General features: G+C 31.3%; 1 protein-coding gene across 1 annotated transcript in view; it reads left to right on the forward strand.

The window, feature by feature from the left end:
• Positions 1 to 13,258, forward strand: part of LOC113398538 (organic cation transporter protein-like) — a 32,209-nt gene extending 18,951 nt beyond the window's left edge. The window contains exons 2-7 of the mRNA XM_026637317.2: positions 2,687 to 2,863; positions 6,022 to 6,235; positions 7,531 to 7,786; positions 8,359 to 8,979; positions 11,777 to 11,955; positions 12,995 to 13,258. Coding sequence (XP_026493102.1) covers positions 2,703 to 2,863; positions 6,022 to 6,235; positions 7,531 to 7,786; positions 8,359 to 8,979; positions 11,777 to 11,955; positions 12,995 to 13,159 — 1,596 coding nt within the window. The 5' untranslated portion in view covers positions 2,687 to 2,702 and the 3' untranslated portion in view covers positions 13,160 to 13,258. The remainder of the gene's footprint in view (positions 1 to 2,686; positions 2,864 to 6,021; positions 6,236 to 7,530; positions 7,787 to 8,358; positions 8,980 to 11,776; positions 11,956 to 12,994) is intronic.
• The last annotated feature ends 6,452 nt before the right edge of the window (positions 13,259 to 19,710 follow it).

A 19,710-nucleotide genomic window follows, 5' to 3' on the forward strand; every position in this document is an offset into this window, starting at 1 on the left:
ACAGACTTTATGTCGTTTTACTGTAATAAAAAAATCGTTCTCTTCTCGCACTTTAGCCTACCCTATAAAGTTCCAATTTAACGACCGTAAATATAATTTTATTCCACTTGTAAATCCGCTTTTATTGTAACCCTGAATTTAATTTAATTAAATCTTAATTAAGTGTTTATTATTCTAAATTTGCTTCGGAGTCGATGTCATTGTTTTGTTCTCTTATATTTGTTCACTTTATAGATGAACAAATACAGTTAAACATACAATCAAACTGCAACATGTCTTAATACCGAGACCGCGACCACGCCCAATAACTCAGTTCGCAAGATATATACTTTATATAAAATTATATAATATCACAGACGAGAAGTAAAAATGACTTTCCAACACAAATAACTATCTAACTTTTTATAAATCACATAAATTACTTTAAATTATTAATAACGAAATCAAAAATCAACTAAAACGATAAACAGGTTATAACACTATAACTGTATGTCAGAAGCACCCAAACTTCGCGCCAAAATATAAGCCCGATTATCTGTGACGGGTGATCGCACCCTTTTTTTAAATGTATTATACGACAAAGGTATTGCTACATTAGGCTGTAAAAATTAATTATGAAAATGCGTGTGATTTTTATCACTTGATTTTCATACATGATATATAAGTTTAATTGTTTTTTTATTATCTATAATAAAATAGGTGATTTAATTTGATTTTTTTTTTGTTTTTCTAGGTAATTTTTACATTGAATTTAATCATGTGATTCAAAAGTACTTGTAATAGAGCCTTGAATAAAGTATATTTATAATTTATACCACTGCTAAGCACGATTATATTATTCTAAAACAAATTAAACACGAGAGATAGTGTTACAAGTACGATGTGATTTTTTACTTAACGAATCTCCATAAACGTGATATCTGTGCCTTTCATTTATCTTACTATAATGTTTATTTTTGATGCGACGGCACATTTTAATTTCTAGGCAGCACATAACTTGTGTATGTCGTATTATTTTATGTTGAGATAAAAGATATAAGAAGATTCAACGTGTCATATCCACGCTATGATAATTAAAAAATATATATATTAAATTCGCAAACTTCCATTCATCTTGAACTCAATGGACGCTCACCCGCGTAAGATTAAAAGGTCAATTGAAGAATTGAACCAGTAATTACTTGAACTAGTTAACTCCTTAATCTTAATTACTATTATTACATAATTAAGGTCTTCTAAACTATGGACTAAGAGTGAATATTGCAATGTTACTTACTGAGATAGTTCCTTTTGTCAATTAATCAAAGGAATATCAATAAAAAAAAAAAAATCTATAAAAGCTTATTATCAAATTGAAACTACCTGAGAAGAACCGGCTAAATAATGAAAATTCAATAAAACAATTACAACGACAAAAAAATATAGTTATCTCTTTTCATAATGTATCGTGTGCGATTATAAGTATCGTACTTTGTTTGTTTTGACCGATTTTGATACCGTCAAACATGAATACTTCGTGTTCGGATATCCGTAATAGCATATTTAATGACTTTGACTAATACTGGATTACTTGGATTGAATATTGATATCGTGATATACTTTTTTAAAAGTTAATAAAGCATATACTAACTTAATTTATATATTGAAGTACATATAGTACTACCGTATATAAATTATATGAAAGTACCTAAAACTGTACCGTCTTACATGATATAACCTTTATTACAACAAAAACAATTTGCAAACATAATTTAGTAAAATATGCTACCTACATATACTTACCCATTATGATTACCAAATACTATTTGTAGTTTTTTTTTAATCTCCTAAATTTATTTAATTTCTTGTTTTTTTTAATTAGTAAAACTAGGAGTAACATAGAAAATACATTGAACAGGATCATAATGCGATCACAAGACGTGTCATTAAAAAAATATTACATAAAAAAATGAGGACAAAATATTTATATTACTAAACATTAAAATAATTTAAATATAAAGCGAGCCAAAAAATAGGAAGCACTGTATTAAAAAAAAAATTAAGATAATACACGATTATAAATTAGATTAATAAAAGATAAACATAAAATTAAAAAAGTCACGTTCTATGAATAAAACTTATTTAAATTTTAATTTTTATCTCAGTCATAGTTGAAATGTGGGTCTTTATATCTCAGATTGAATTGCACACCTACGACCAAGTTATTTACTAATAAGCTATATTTTAAGGATTTTGTATGTACTACCTATTTTATTTATCATTGTGATCCTAGACGACCTAGTGATTAAAACACGTAAACTAACACGTGAATTAAGATATCGAAATCAAACCCGAACGAGCATCACTGAATTACGATGTGCTTAATTTGTGCTTATAATTCGTATTGTGTTCGGCGTTAAAGGAAAACATCGTGAATCCACCAGTCCGTATTGGAGCGGCGTGATGGAATAAGCACCAAACCTTCTGCTCAAAAAGGAAGACCTTGGCCCAGTAGTGGTAGTAGACATTTACAGGCTCACTTTGTTTGCCTAAAATAATTATATATGTAAACATATTATCACAGCTACGTAATACTATATGCAGTATGTCGGTATACCAAAACCGCGACCGCACACAACATATTAATTACCGCTATCGGATTCCAACGAACAGAAACCACCGAAATAATCCAACGATACATTTACAGAAAATCCACCAAAGAAATGGAACAGAGGAAAGAAATCAATCTAGACTCGGTCCTCGAAAGCCTGAGACCGTACGGACGTTACAATCTATTGAATTTCGTCCTGCTACTGTTCCCCGTACTATTGAGCAGTTTCTACGAATGTGGATTCATCTTCGAAGCGCAGGAACAGACGTACAGGTAATTACTTCACTAATACTATTAATACTTACATCCAATTGTTTTATATAGTTAAATATATAAAAATAATTAAAGTTATTCATACGCCTTATTGTAGCTAGAACTTATTGTCATATATATTGTTTTTATTTCGAGTCTGTAGTTAAAAGTTCATGATTTATTTTTTATTATGGCAACACTCTAAACAACCAGTCCCATAATAAAACTTATAAATAAAAAATATAACTCAAAACTGAAAACTCATATGGATTGTTAAATAATAAATCAAAGTAAGCTAAGTAAAAGAAGCCGAGACTGTTCGATTGATAAATACGTGGCTCTCTGTCAAAGATCTCAGGGTTAAACCAAGCAGGGTTAAAAAAGCCCCATTTGAAATGATGAGGAAATGGATGGAGTGAAAAGGCGTTTACCAGAGAGCTATTGCTGTGAACTTTAAAACTACAAATACGATTACTTTTCCAACTGTCGAGCCAATTAAGCAAACCACATACGAACAAAACTAATAAACTCTTACAATGTAATAAAAATGCCAATAAATTAATTAAGATGTGCTAAATCCCTCTACAAGCACTCGAAAATAATCTCTATTCGTTTTCACATAAAGTTAATTTTTAACTAACAAGTTTTACATAGTACAAAATCATTTTGTGTTTAATTCAAGGCGATACCTGACTATTTATTACGTATTTTCGATGACCATTCAAATGACGTATACCTTAGCGTTAAATATGTCAATTGATTACTTACTTCACTGATTACGTTGTAACGATTTTTATATTTCTTAGCAAAACTTAAACGTATAAGTTCAATTTATTTTTATCTGATACCAATATTGGAACACTAACACTCTTCAATACAAGGTGAACAAAAGTCCGGTAATTTCATCTCGATTTATTTATATAACAATATTAATTAATAAAAAAATATATATAAATAGTCAATAAAAATTAGTATACTTTGTAGTCAAGAAAGTATTATTTATTAGCGCTGGGTAGGCTGGCTACAAACAGTAATAGTTTGTGGCATGTCGCATTTTTTTATAAAATAGATAACCAAACGAGCTGGTGGTAAATGGTCACCAGCATTCACAGACATTGCAACCGTAGGAAATATTAACAATTACTTACAAAGCACCACAGACCTTGGGAAGTAAGATGTTACATCACCCGTCAAACCGAACCACAAAAATACTGAGTAAAATTTTTGATGACTGAGTGGTGCCAATCCAGACATGCTTGTGCAAAGTCCTACCACCAAGTTCAATTAAATACTAATATGTCAAGTACTTGATTAAATTCGAACACCAGTAATATTGTACAGCCTTTTTTTTTTTTTTTTGTTTAACGAGGAGGAAATGCATTTACGCATGCCGCCCGGTCGGGGGACCGGGACGGGTATGTGGGACTCAACCGGGGCCTAATGCCCCGTGCCAGGGCACGCTGATGCTAATGCCCTGTCCTACCCACTAAAACCATCCTCGGGTTTCCACCATGCCGCCGAGTGGTGAGGCAACGGGATCGCCAAGGGCATGCAACCGCGACCCCACCAGCGGCAGCCGCCGTAAGGCGGCTGAATATACATGGAAAGCGCGCCTAGTGCGCGCCTTCCCCCTCATCCTCCACGTGTGAATGTGACGAACTCCCCCGAGTCCGCCACTGGAGGCTGGGCATCAACGAAGCTGACGCCCTGCGGCGGATAAGATGGTAGGCTCCGCCGCTGACCGCCGGTGTAAAACACCTGGGAGGCTCGAGTAGCGAGCCCTCCCACTCCCTCCTAGCCAACGAGGCCACTCACATGGTCCGCCCTGACGCCGATCAGGGACGTACCAGGAGCGGCCCCGCGGCTTCCCTCCCGCCAGTCTTAGCCGTGGCCGACGAGCAAGCTCAAGCCGGCCCCGTTACCCAGGGTACACCACGAGGAGGTGACTGACATGTACCCCAATATTGTACAGCCTATTCCAACCACATGAGTGAAGACAAAATAATTTCGACTTTGAATTGACGTGATATCATTGGTCGACTTCTTGAATAAGCTATGCCGGTCAATCAATAATAATGTATTTGCGAAAATGTGGAGTTTTGACTGTCGTCAATGTTGTACTTTGGAAGTAAAATTTAATTTGAGTTGATGAGTACACAAGTGGAACAGTTTTGCTTTATAAAAAAAAAACATATTAATCAAGAATTGTTTGTAATGCAAAATATAGCAGATATATTAGCAAATCGCATGGAATATATAATTCTAAGATTTGTTTATCATATAAATAATAAAGTTTAAGTAGTTTTTTGGTAGTTTTTAGCCAAAGCGTATCATCGTCAATTTGTTACCATATAATTCGGTGGAGCTGCTAATCTACATTTGTACCCGTACGAATTCGAAGAAATCAACTTTTTAGTATAAACAACTATGGCTTAAAGATCAACGAGGCAATTATAAAGTAATCCGATGCTCACGTTTTGGTTAAAGCTGATATTCTAATAACAGATGATTGATCTTGACTACAAGCTATCTGATAAACATATCAGTGAGGCAATAATGTTATCAGCGAGACGCATGCTCAGAAAATCAATAGGTGAAGATACCTATTTTATTCGGATTACTTTATATTGTACAATTACAATTGTTACGGAATGTATTGTCCTTTGTTTACAAATTCACTCGCTGTATACAGACTTTACGTTTGGTATAAATTATAACACAGTAATGGCTCGTAAATTTCTTAATGTTCAGCGAAGGTTTCATCTTAAAGAGGTTTATTGGTGGATATGTAATTGGCAAAATTAAACACGACACCTACATGTGGCCAATTCTAATAACTTATAACGGTTATGAGAGTTTCCGATTATATTCCGATCGAATTTCGATCGAACAGCAACTGGAACGAATTCGTTTCGAGTCGATTGCTATAAAGTGTAAATTTTTTAGCAGAATTAACGCCCTGGTTTTTCCACGATGTTTTATTGTTAACTTATAATACTTTATTTGACGTAGACATATAATGTCCATGATATAATACGTAATAACCATAAATTGTTGAGAAATTATGAAAAATAAATCAAATTCATCTATCGTACTAAGCACCAGTTTCGATCGTAATAAAAATGCAAATCACAATTGAATTATCACTCTAAACTAACCATAAATATTTTCTCTCGCAGATGCAAAGTGTTCGGCTGTGATGGAAGATACAATGACACTTCTTGGGTTGATTACGCTATACCGAAAAATAAAGAAAGGGATCGACCGGATTCCTGCAAAAGATACGTGCCTTTAAACGTCACGGAATTCCAATGTACGCCTGAACAGTTCTCCAATGAGACCATGCCTTGTGATGCCTATGTTTATGAACAGAGTCAGTCTCTCGTTGAAGAGGTAATTTGGTTAACTAACAATTGAAAACTATGCTTAAAACTTTCTATTTCTTTATAAATTTAATATAGGAAGTGAGACGGGTAATTGGGCCCGTCTTTTAGTGATCACCACCACTGTTCATTGAAGAGAAATATTAATCATTACATTCAACGTCAATGTGCTAATAAACAAGGAAACTAAGCTATTATGCCCTTTATACCAATAATTAATACACCAATGCATACAATGCTGTTTGGCGGTACAGTCATTGATGTGTGAATACGTACCCAATACAGACAGACTTGGATAAAGTTCTATCGCCAATTTCCTAGTATATGTACATTCATTATATTTTTATTAATTTCATGTAGTATGTCAAGCTTGTATAATAAACAAGAACTAAAGAATGAGCATTTTAATTTATTTACTTACGTGGTAGGACTTTGTGCAAGTCAGTCGAGGAAGGTACTACCCACTCATCAAATATTAAATCCACAAACAGCAATACTTAGTATGGCTGTGTTCTGGCTTGAAGGACGAGTGAGCCAGCCAGGTATAAGGGAAATAACATCTTTTCTCGCAAAGTTTGTAGCGCATCGGTGTTGTAAGAAGTGCTTTATATATTTATCACAGCGCCAATGTTTTGTATTCTCCGTCATATCAAATTATATTATGTTTTTGTTTTGTTATTTATTTCTTAAATTTGTTTTTACCTCTTCAAATGACTCTGCTATGCATGTATTTAATGTTACTTTTAATTTTCCATTAGAGGTTGGGCTAATTATCCTTAACAGAGGTTATGTAAATAACCCATAAATGATAATAAGTTTTACTCTTTTTAAAGTGCCAAACCACACGTAAATAGAATACTTATCTAATATGAATATTTAACAATAGTCATACTTATTTTGTAAACTCATATATGTAAGATTCTTTTGTAATATTTACTTTTGCACCAATAAATTATTATTATTATTAAAAAAAAAAAACAAATGTCTATGGACGGTGATTACCACTTACCACCAGGTGGTCCATTAGCCCATCTTTACGTATTTCATCCAAAAAACAACGACAATTGAAATAAAACGAAACTTTTATATTTCTAAACCTTACTTTTTACAGTAAAACTTCCAATCAATGGAATGGAGATTAATTTAGTCCAATTTGAAACCAACCAGTTAAAATTGGAGACCACATTAATTATTACAATGATAATATTTACCGGTCGCCTCAAATTAAACAAACGAAATAATTTTTTGGAATAAAATGTAAACATAACTACTGATTCTATAATTTAGTAATATTTTCATTTACAGTTTAATTTAGGTTGTCAGGAATGGAAAAGGGCGCTTGTAGGCACGGTGCACAATTCCGGCATGTTCGCAGCGATGCTTGTGACCGGAGCGATATCTGACAGATTCGGTCGTAGAGTTGCTGTGGGTATGGCGGCCACGGCTAGTTTCATATTCGGCATAGCAAGGGCATTTGCTCCAGGATATCTGTCATATTTGACCTTGCACTTCTTGGAAGCTGGATTTGGGGGTGGATTATACCCATCCGCATACGTTTTTGGTAAGTATTACTTTTTACTATTAAAATGGTTTTCGTGAATCCTAAAATCGTGGACATTTTTAATATTAGATTAAACATTATTTTAATGTTTCCAATGTTATGGTATTACATATATTTGTCAGCTAATCTACCTAATTAATCTTTGGTGCTATTTCTGTGTTATTTGTGACAAACTGCACCCTCGCGTGCTCTAGCTTGTATAGGTACTAAATTGTTTTAATTTAATTCTGATTCTTATCTATCATAATATGATTAAATAATGACCAAAACATGTGTGGTTTAGCCTGTTTACTAAGTATTTTATTTTACACTAACTTGTTGAAAGCGACTTTGTTAAAGTAAAGGGCACGCTATTATTTTATCAAAGAAATAATATAATACTATCGCCGTAAGAGTTATTTTTTAAATAGTATTCACTTTATCTAAGCCTATATTTTATCAATTATGTTTAAACTAACTTTTTATCTCCTCTTTTCCTTCTTTACGGGTTTTATTTAAACTTAACCCTTAAAAAACGTTGTTAGATATATACATTTTTGTAAGACTTATATTAAAGAATTTCTCCTTTACAGCGGTAGAGCTGGTCGGTCTAAAGCAACGGGTGATTGTCTCAGCCATGTGCAATATGACATTCGTCGTCGGCGTCGTTCTGATCGCCATGCTCGCCTGGTTCGTCAACAACTGGAGAACCTACATCCTCATTCTGTACAGCCCCGCAATCATCGTTGGAATATACGTCTGGTTCATGAACGAAAGCGCAAGATGGCTGCTCAGCAAAGGGAAAAAAGACCAAGCGATCAAAACATTAAAGCGAGCTGCAAAAATAAATAATTTAGATCCACGCAATTTAGAATTAGACGCATTAAGTGATCCGTTGCTTAAATCAGACAATCAGACAGTTGACAAGAAATCTCAGTTTTCAAAAGCGATTCGTTCGAGTATTATTTGGAAGAGATTATTAATATGTTCGTTTCTGTGGTTAACATGTTCGTTGGTTTATTACGGGCTTTCGATAAATTCGGTGTCGTTGAGTGGTAATAAATACGTGAGCTTCATGTTGGTGGTGTTGGTGGAAATACCTGCGTACATTGTGGTTGTTATTGTGTTGGATAAATACGGTCGGAAGAAAACAATGATTACAACATATTTGACGTGCGCCGCAACGAGCTTGCTGTTTGCATTTTTGCCGAGATGTGAGTATGATTTTGATTTCAATATTCGAAATATTGGTGATTAATTTACTTGGTAGGGCTTTGTGTAAGCCCGTTAGGTATCACCCACTCGTCACTTAATTAACTATACTAGTGTGTCTCCCGCGAAACTCCGCGTTTATTCAAAATATTTTTTAGGAATTTCGAAACCTATGACAGATTCTGTTTTGATTTCACTGTTTTGAGTCACTCATCGAAATTTGGCTCCATTGCATATATAGTTAGCGTACATTAATTAGTTCAGTTAGAATGTTTACGTTCTCATTTTTTTTTTCTTATCCAGTGGTAGTAGCACTCTCTCACAGGCCAGTATCTTTTTTCCGCTCCCTAAAATTAATTATTTGTTAAATCGTAACAATTTAGTAAATCTCGATCAAGAATCCTCTTTAATTTTCTGCACATCTACGGCTGGAGCTGACATGCAGCCATCGTCACATAATGACTGGGACAAAAATTGGCTTAGGCTATTAATATATAAGATTGTTGTGTTCCAATTTAAGGGCGAATGATCCGATGTTACTGCAGGCACAGAGGACATAACATCTTAGTTCCCATGGTTGGTGGCGTATTGACGACGTAAGAAATGGTTAATATTTCTAACAATGCTGTCTTTGGGTTGCAATACTGTTGATGGTGACCTTTTCCCGTGGCCAGTCTGCCTACCTATAAAATTAAAAAATCTTAACTTATACAGTTTCTTCTATAAATCATTTTGATGTAGTTATTTTGTCTTTGCGATCCAAAACATAGATTAAAACGGTAAATCGTTTAGATAAGTAAAAATAATAGGAAATGTTGCTTTAGTATAAATCAATACGTACACGTGGGTAAATTACAAACATTAGCGTAAAGAATGAAAATAGTGAAACGTCACGTCGACAAAAAATACTTACAATAGCAATTATTCAAGTATTTATTTACTACGCACATAAAAGTTGTATTTAAGTACGTTATTGAGACTGCAAATCGATTACCTATGAAAATAATTATGCTTTCTTATTGAGTTCTTCATGATTACTCAAGAATGTGGTGGCAAACGTTACTACAATTACAAAAAATACTGCCTTCTAAAACTGAAATATCAGTTAACAGTTCAATCTCACAAATGTTCAAATAATTAATAAAACAATTTAATAAGTACAATGTATAAAATTATTATTACTAGTATTGCCTATTGGTCAAAATTCGACCATCATAATTATTGTCGAGTTCAGGAATGTATATGAAGTCGCATGTATACATATATATATACAGGGTTATTGGCAATTCGACGTATTTCCGTTAGGAGGTGATAGGGGTGACTATTTGCGATAATTTTAACCCCCATATGCATAATGCAAAAGTGAACAATTTTTGAGATATCGCGTTTTTTAGATTTTTTCAAAATAAGTCAAAAATGTAACTTCAAAAATTTATTTTAAAAAAAGTATCAATTAAAATCTATTTTTCCTTCTGATTTATAAAAACGATTCAACAGTGGATATTTTTCAATATTTAAACAATAATTATCAGTCCAAATTTTAAAATGCGAGACGGAAAACGATATTATATCAATATTTTTTTTATTTTTTTCCCTCAAATATGTCTGAAAAACAAAAACAAACATTATGAAACTTGTTCTGCAGATTAATTTAAAAACATAATCGTTTAATTAACTTTTCGAAAATGTATAAAAACTAGGAATTTATTTCAAAGCAACCGAAATAAAATTCATTTAAAATAATAACTAATGTAAAAAAACTTACTTATTTACTTAATACAAATTTAAAATTAAATTTAGATTCATAAACAGTTCAATAGATAAGTTACAATTAAGACATTTTGTATTATCATTTAAATCCTGTCTTATCATTTTAATCCTGTGCACGTTATTTACGAAGAGGATGCTGAAAGAAGAGTTGCTTTCTGTAGATTCATGCTCAATGAGGATTTAGAAGATGCATCTTTTTTTAAAAATTCCTCTGGACCGACAAATTCAAATTTGATCAAGATGGTATTACTAACTACCACAATAAACATTACGTACGTCTTATATAACATTATAACACAAGAGGAACCTTAATAGATAAATAAATAATATAAATACAGTTATTATAAAATAATATCAATATACTTAAATAATAAATCTTAGTTTAACTGTCGGATAACTGTTGTCTATTTTTATTTTCCACGAATTCACTAATGCCGTGTAAAATATAATAACTTTAATGATTTCTAATTAATGTGTAATTGTTTTGAAGTTATTTTTATTAAAATTATAAATAATTATATCACTCTGATTCGATCTATAACACATTTAGAGACGTCAATGACCCACATTTTTATTTCGTAATAAAAAAACACGTGTAATATTCAGTACGTTACAATTATATGTCAAAGTGACTTCCGAACTATGTAAAGTAATAATAAAAAAAACGAAGTAAGTTGTTTTTGTAAATTACTCTCAGTATAATTAATGTCGGTTTAATTTTGTTTTTTAATTTGGAACTCCATTAGTTTAACGTATTTACTTGTATTCAGAAATAAGTCATTTGTTAGATTACTATATACTGTAAAATTTAAATTATAAGTGCATCCTACACATATAGACTTCTGCAGTAATGTCAAATATCAGAAATACTAAGATAATTCCATAGACAATTACTACATTTTTATTTTTTTACTCCATTGGGCCATATACCTACCAATTGAAACTTAGCAAAAACGTTGAAGATTCTTATCTTAAAATAAAAGTACATATAAATAATATTTTCTTTTTACAATTATTTCGTTCTTACAGCGGATTGGTGGTCCATCCCGCTATATCTCATTGGCAAGTGGAGCGTCACTCTCACGTACAGCTCCGTGTACATCTACGTGTCTGAAGTGTTCCCGACTAACATGAGGCAGACCCTTATCAGCGTGTGCTCGACGGCTGGAAGAATCGGATCACTGATTGCACCGTTGACGCCATTACTGGTAAAATTATTATTATCTCGACAAATTATTTAAATAAGGAATGCATTTTTAATTCAAAAAAGGAAATCGAATGTTGTTCTTTTGATGCGCTATGATATTTTTATTATTTAAATATGGAATTCATTCTTAATTAAGAAAAAAACCGAATCGAATGTTTCATATTATTATTTTGCTATGCCATATTTTTAATTTTGGAACACATTTCAAATTTTTAAGATTTTTAATCCCTTTGTAGTGGGAACTAAGATTTTTTAGACTACTGATGAAAGACGTTGAAACAGAAATTATTAAACATAAAGTGATCTTTAACATAAGGCAGTTGGATAGTTAAAACAGTACAGTAATTTTAACCATATATACTCGTATATCCAACACTTAATGAAGCTCCCACTCAAATTTAACACAAGAGGAGACATTGGTTAAGTCGTGGTCTATTTATTGTTAATGTTTATTTTGATTGTAAATAAAGTTAATTTTTAATACCCTGAGAATCTCTGTCGATAATTAATGGCATGCGTGACGAATTCGCTTCACGCGCTTACTTCGTAACATAAATAATTTTATTTTTGAATGAAATGTTATTAACATTTCGTTCAAACAAAGTTTGTTTATTTGTTTGATACGTTTTCACGTCATAACTGCAAAACCTATCATAAAAATTTGACATTTAAAACGTTGTCAGGGGATCACAAAAATGGTGACATATGATCTAACATTATCGTGTTAAAAAAAATTAGCATAACCCAATGGATAAAGCGCGCATCTTAACCGATAATAGAGGTTCAATGCTTGGGGCATTACTAAATTTTCATGAACTCAATTATTGTTTATCATTCATCTCGTATATAGTGGTGAGGGAACAAAACGTAAGAAAACTTGCAATTAAATTCTGGCAGCGTGGTGGAAAATGCTCCAAACCTACTCCTCAAGGGGAAAAGAGGATTTACTCCAGCATTAGGACATTTACGTTACTTCACTTGTTTTGTTTAAAACAAAACTTCAAACAAGAGCCTAACTAATACATACAATTTTGTTGCAGTCGGTGTATCACAGATCGATGCCTACAGTCATATTCGGCGGCATGTGCTTCTTATCCAGTCTCTTGGTCATAATGTTACCAGAGACAAGAAACATGAGACTACCAGACACCATCGAAGAGGCGGAGGAACTATCTCGAATGAAAAGCAAAACTGATACGTCATAATTAATATAATGGTGCCTTTATAAGCATTTTGTATATTATATTAAGGCCGATAGCCTTATAAATTGTATTTTTTATAAAAATTTTAGTAATATAAAAATCGATTACAAATTAACTATATTCTGTGCATTTTCTATTACCGTATAACAATTAAGAATGAGAGACTTTAATTATTTAAAACATTATAAAAAAAATAATAAAAAAATACACTTAATTCAAATAGGCTAATGTATTGAGCTCGAGAGCTTAATAATCTGTGTAACAAAAATTTTAAAATATATAACTAACTTAAAGTAATAATTATAATATCAAATTCACACACTGAATGTATAATTATGTAAACATGTTCAAATCAAATAACACTTACCGAGTTACATTTCATAGTTTTTTTTTTTTTTTTTTAATAAAGGTCTTAAAATATAAGGCCACTGCATAAAACTAAAATGTTTAGTTTAAGTACTTTAGTTACAAAGCGTATCTTTTTAATAAGTTTTTGAGTGGCATTTTTATGTTTTCTTTACGTTCCTCGTAAAACTGACAATGGTCACAGAAATATACCATTGTGTCACAATCTACCCTTTTATTAAGCATACATTGTTTCAACCTTTAATAATGAATAACAATTATTTTTGAAACAATAGTTCCCGTATTATAACGTAAGTATATAAAACGTTATAGCTTATACAGCGTTATAACACAAACTTCGTACAATAAATGATTTATTATATTAATAAATTTATATTATATTCTCAAAAAATGATTTCCATTACTCTTAATTATTTTAAGTTAAAAAAGAAAAAAAAAAAAATTTCGACCTTATTTGCACAAATTTAAGGTTCATTATTCACATGTATCGTTTTTAAACTTAGGTTATAACAATCAATTGTATATTGTTGAACGATTTCATAAATCTCTCTCACTTGCTATATTATTTTAATTCCTACGTGATAAAAGATCAAATGACGTAAAAATATTTATTGGTCTCTTTCTAGCTGGTTGTATAAATGAAAAAATATTGAATTATAAATTCATTCATAATTTCCAAATGTAACCTTTATATAAACACAATATTAACAATAAGAACATAATTGCAATGGAATTTCGAACTAAATAATATTATTTGGGTATAAAGCATATGAGTAAATGATTTCTTAAGCAAAGAGGATTTATAGTACAGAATTTATACAAAAAGAAAAATTGTTTTTTTTTTTAAATTCAGAATAATGTTTTTCAAACTGGTAACCCTAAAATAATCATGTTAATGCTATGAAAATAGAAACTTATAATTATCTCGATTACATGTTTTAAATATATTTTTTAATCAAATAACATAGATAATTACTACTACTACTTAACAACAAATCAACGTCAGCAAGTCCTATGACACATTGAATTATTCAACTATTTGGTAGACATTATATAAACAATAATAGAATACAAATCTTACGACAAAAAATCCCCAGCTTAAGAAGCTCTTCCATTTTTGAAATTAAAAAAAATTAAATGCATTTAATTATTAAGACATCTAATTCAAGTTAAATACTATGATTACAATTTTTTACAATAATATTTTACATGTAACCTTATTTGTTTTACGATATTAAATATTGACTGAATTGTTTTGAAAGAAAAAAACTAAAGACTTAAAAGATAGCTGGTGCACTTTAAAATAACATTCTTTTAAAAATTAAACTAAAAAAAGTTTATAGTGTAAAATGTAAATTACTTTACCATGTAAATTGGTTCGAATTATAAAAATATTTTAAATACTTTAATAAATAAGAATTATAAAACAGTATTTTTAGTAAATAAGCATATGTTTGTGTTGTCCAAATGAACGGGGCCAAAATATGTTACAATGCAAAATACAAATAATTACACAATCATTAACACAATTCCATAATAGTAAAATTAAAGGTGGGCCGAAAAATTGTTTCGATAACGGTTTTAGGTGCGATTAAATGTAACCTAACTATCATTTCAATTTGGCCGTATTATCGGCTATGGATCCGAACATTCTGCCTAAATACACTTTCATTATAAGGCTCCATATTTGTTTCGTGTCACCCATTTAACTTTCGACGCTAAGATGTTTGTGTTGTTATTTTAGAACAATTGTATTTAATTAAAGAGATACATCTCTTTAGACGATTATTCAAAGCCGATGAAATCTTCCAATCAATACAGCCTCATGTACCTTCATTGTTGTTATTTTTTAATTATCCTACGCAATTCACTAATTCTAATTATCTATTGTAGTTTTCTTTCATAAATAAGTCCAACATAATATCAGGTTCATATTCGTATTTGGTAGAATACATTTCGGCCCATCACTAATTTGAATTGAGAATTATTATAATATATCAGCTAGCAAGTAACTTATAAGTCTTCTTTAAGGAGACGTCTACTATAACGACTCATACCATAACCGCTATGAACATATCAACAGAAAGGAGACGCGGATTACAATGGTACTAGAACGTATCATCAGCGTATCACACCCGTATATAACGGTTTAATTGACGGTATGGGTCCTGTTCTTTCGGCTGTATAATACTATTCTTTGTACTGAAAAGTATGAGAGCATGTCCACTAGTTCGTTTCGTCATCAACCAATAGCGCCGCGTTCCACCCACTAAACGAATATCATCGTGGTACGAGTTATATGTTCGATGCATCTGTAAGAACCAGTAGTCCGCTTTAATAATCAGTTAATGCGTTTTTTGTATTAATAAACTCGTTGTAATAAACCTTGACCCAACGTATTTTTGTCCTCTATATATTTTAAATGACAACATTACAATGTAATACTATAGATAAGAATGAAATATTTGTATCAATAAATAATATTGGTCTCGAACCTTGTATTTACAAATAATCACATTACGCAGTATACACAATAAAATTTATATTAAATACAAATTGTTTTTTTTTTACCTGGCAATGTTCATCTAAAAAAAATTGTTTACACTTCCATACTAACTTTTATAGATTCAAAATAGAATTTTACAGAATTTTTGTGAGTTTAAAACAAAGAACTAAAACAATAAATCATTGACACTTATAAATTCTACACTTAATCGTTATTTTTAAACCAAAATATATATTATAAATAGTTTATATATCAACATTGATTAGATTAAATTTACAAAAAAATCAAAAATAGTTACTGCACAAATGATGACCGCGTGGAATGGTGGCAAGAGTGCTAGTAGGATTTCCCCATTGAATCGCAATTCCAATCTTCTAGACAAACAATAAACCAAGTCTGGTCACCAGAGGAGGCAATAAGGCGAAGTGTTCCTATTACTCTGAGATACAGGTGTTTCAACTGTAAATGGAAATAAAATTTACTTAATGATTTTTTTTTAATTCCTAGGATAAATAAAAATTCACAAACTGAAATGATTCTACAATATATTATTAATATGTTGTTCTATATGTCACCAGCTAAACCTGATTTCGAGAGTAGATTGTCCTAAGTGTGTCAGGATATACCAGTTTAGCCTAGTACAATCTAGTTTGGCCTAAATACTTAAGTAATATAAGATTCATATTACTAAAGTATTTAAATTTTTTAAAGATTAATATATAAGGATTGAATTGTGCAATTTAAATTACATTAAAAAAAATGTTATGTGGGTAGTTCTTTACCTCTGTTTCTTTTCTCTAGGTTAAGTGCATATTTCTTGATAAGGCGTTATAAGCTTATCCTTAAGTCTCGGGTATATACAATGATTATCTCTGATTATAGCAAAGTTATCAATGTTACTGTGCGTCTACATAATATTGTTGTAAATATATTTTGTAATAACATCCCGAATCGAGTCTCCAGCTCCAAGATTATAAATAGACTGGACTGTTCTCTTTTGTAAAATAAAAACAGATTTAATATCTGCAGCGTTACCTCAAATGAACATACCATAATACTATGAAAATGACCGAAATGTATTAGGCGAGCGTTATCAATATCAGTTAGTTGTCTAACTTTTCGAACCGTGTATGCTGCGGAGCTGAGTCTTCCTCCGTTAGCTACGATAAATGAGGACTCTATTGCAGTTTAGAATCCAATGCTTATTATTAGGCTCGTTTGTTTTAGTCATTTTGTAGCGAAATACTATATAATTCATTTTCACATTCAACTCTATATAAGAAATTTTCTAACTCGCACAACCACTCTGTGAAACCAGCTTTCGTCGGCAGTTTTTCCGAACCGATACGACTTGGGAACTTCCAAAAAAAGAGCGTACTCATTCCTTAAAGGTCAGCAACGCACCTGCAAGCCCCCCGGTGTTTCAGATGTCCATGGGTGGTGGTAATCACTTTCCATCAGGTGAGCCTCCTGCTCGTTTGCCACCTATAAATATATATATAAAAATAATTTAAGCCTACAAAATATGAATAACAAAAACCAGTAGTCTTTTATTTGTGGATCTGTGACTATTACAATCAAAATCCCTGACAAATAGCGTTTAACGAATTCTGATCGTGAAAAGTAACATTGATGATATTTGGATGATGTAATAACGAGTGTAATATGATTTTTTTTTTGTTTACTTAATTTCATAAAGTTTCAAATATTGTACTATATATTTTTCGATTTGAATTTGCAACATCTTTGTCAAAATAAAATAATTCAAGATTTCCATACATTACAATACAACAGTTTACGCAAATTTCCAAAAGTCCTTTATTAACATAAAACTAAAGTAAGAATATATAAATGTTTCACGAAAAAGCAACGGCCTCCTTTCCTATTAAAGAGAAGGCTTGGCACTTATTACACCACAATATTCCAATGTACGTTGGATCTACATGAAGATATTCATCTAAACCAAATTAAATACGTGAGAATTCAGTGTTGCTCGTCCGGATTAGTAACGACGGTCTTCGGCTATGTTTCATGTACTGTAGAAAATAAACTTATATTCAATCGAAAACCAACATGCATTAGATGTGTACGACAAATTCTTAAATTTCTTGCAAATAAAAAAAATTGGCCATTTCTTATACCACGAGATATAAATACGTGTTAATATTTAACAAAGCTAAAGTAATCAGTTAAGTATGCAGAAGTGTCGTCACGGTAACGATCGTGCGTTAGAGGTATTCATCTTAAAGGCCACAATACATTATTCAAGTTTATTTGAATTTCATATCAACGTTCATAGAGCATTCCAGAAATATATGCAGCTCTACGTCACGTCGGTTTAAATTTAGAATAATAATAATCATAGGAATTTAAAAGTGGAAGTATAAATACGTTTTTTATCGATTTCAAAAATGGAAGGTTATTTGATTCGCTCATATTTTTTTTAATTTCATATCAATGACGAGAAAGTTCCAATTATATATGCAGCTGCATGTCAGTTATAGCATGACAGTTAGAGTGATTTTAAGATATTGATCTGAATAATTAAGTTGTTCTCTTCCAGAATCAAAGTTTTTTTTAAAGAGCACTATTTATAACACCAACAATGTTTTATGATTATTTCATAGAATCAGTCTATTTACTTATTTAACTAATACAAATGTTTTACATAACATTACATGTATGATAAAACTCTTGGAGTCAGTATTGCGTAATTTCTTTTACAGCATAATGTATGAAATTAATTGTATATAGTTTAATATGTACATAATTTTGAATGAGATAAAGAAACTTCTGATTTTATTGTCGTTTTTTCTCGTTAAAATCCGAAATGAATGAATGAATATAAATAAACTGAATTGAACGTAAAGCTACTGTACCGATTTAAACGTTTATTATTATTTATAAAGTATCCCTAGGTAAATAGACCGCCTAATGAGCTAATAATATCACCGCTCATACACATTGCCGCTCTAAGTAATATTATATATACCTTACATCGGCAATGCGCCATCATCCTTGGGAACTAAGATGTCGTCTCCCTTATGCCTATAGCTACAGTGGTTCACTCACCCTTCAATCCCTAACAGCACTAAGTATTGCTATTTCACGAAAGATTATTTGATGAGTGGGTGTTTACCCATCCAGACGACCTTGAAAAAGCCCCACCACTAATTAAAAGATTTAATATACATAGAGTCATACAGATATAATAATTCCAATTATTTATCGATAAAGTATATTAATTTAAAATAAACTATATTAAATATAAAATAATCCTAACTTCATTACAAGCTACTAAAGTAAAATTTGCTTTACATCGAGGAGTATATTAAGAAATGTTATATGAGTTTTATTTTTGAAATACGAAACACATTTTCTTATTTTATTATACGGGAACAATTCTTTATTACTTGTTCAAGCACACACTTACCTCTTAACAACTTGTACTAAAGTGCTGAAACATTCCGACCAGAAAAAAACTAGAAAAACTCATTTTCTCAATAAAACTCCGAGATAAGTTCGGCGGAGTGAGTTTTCTCTTCGATACCCACTATTTTTGCCGAGCCGATTTAATTCTTTTATACAAGAACTTACAATAAAATATAGAAATAAAAAAATACTCGGAAATTTTGTTAAAAGACATCTCTTCGGGCTTTGTTAAGACTTTTTTTACGTGAGT

Source organism: Vanessa tameamea, chromosome 14, assembly GCF_037043105.1.
Source record: "Vanessa tameamea isolate UH-Manoa-2023 chromosome 14, ilVanTame1 primary haplotype, whole genome shotgun sequence".
Lineage (NCBI taxonomy): Eukaryota > Metazoa > Arthropoda > Insecta > Lepidoptera > Nymphalidae > Vanessa > Vanessa tameamea.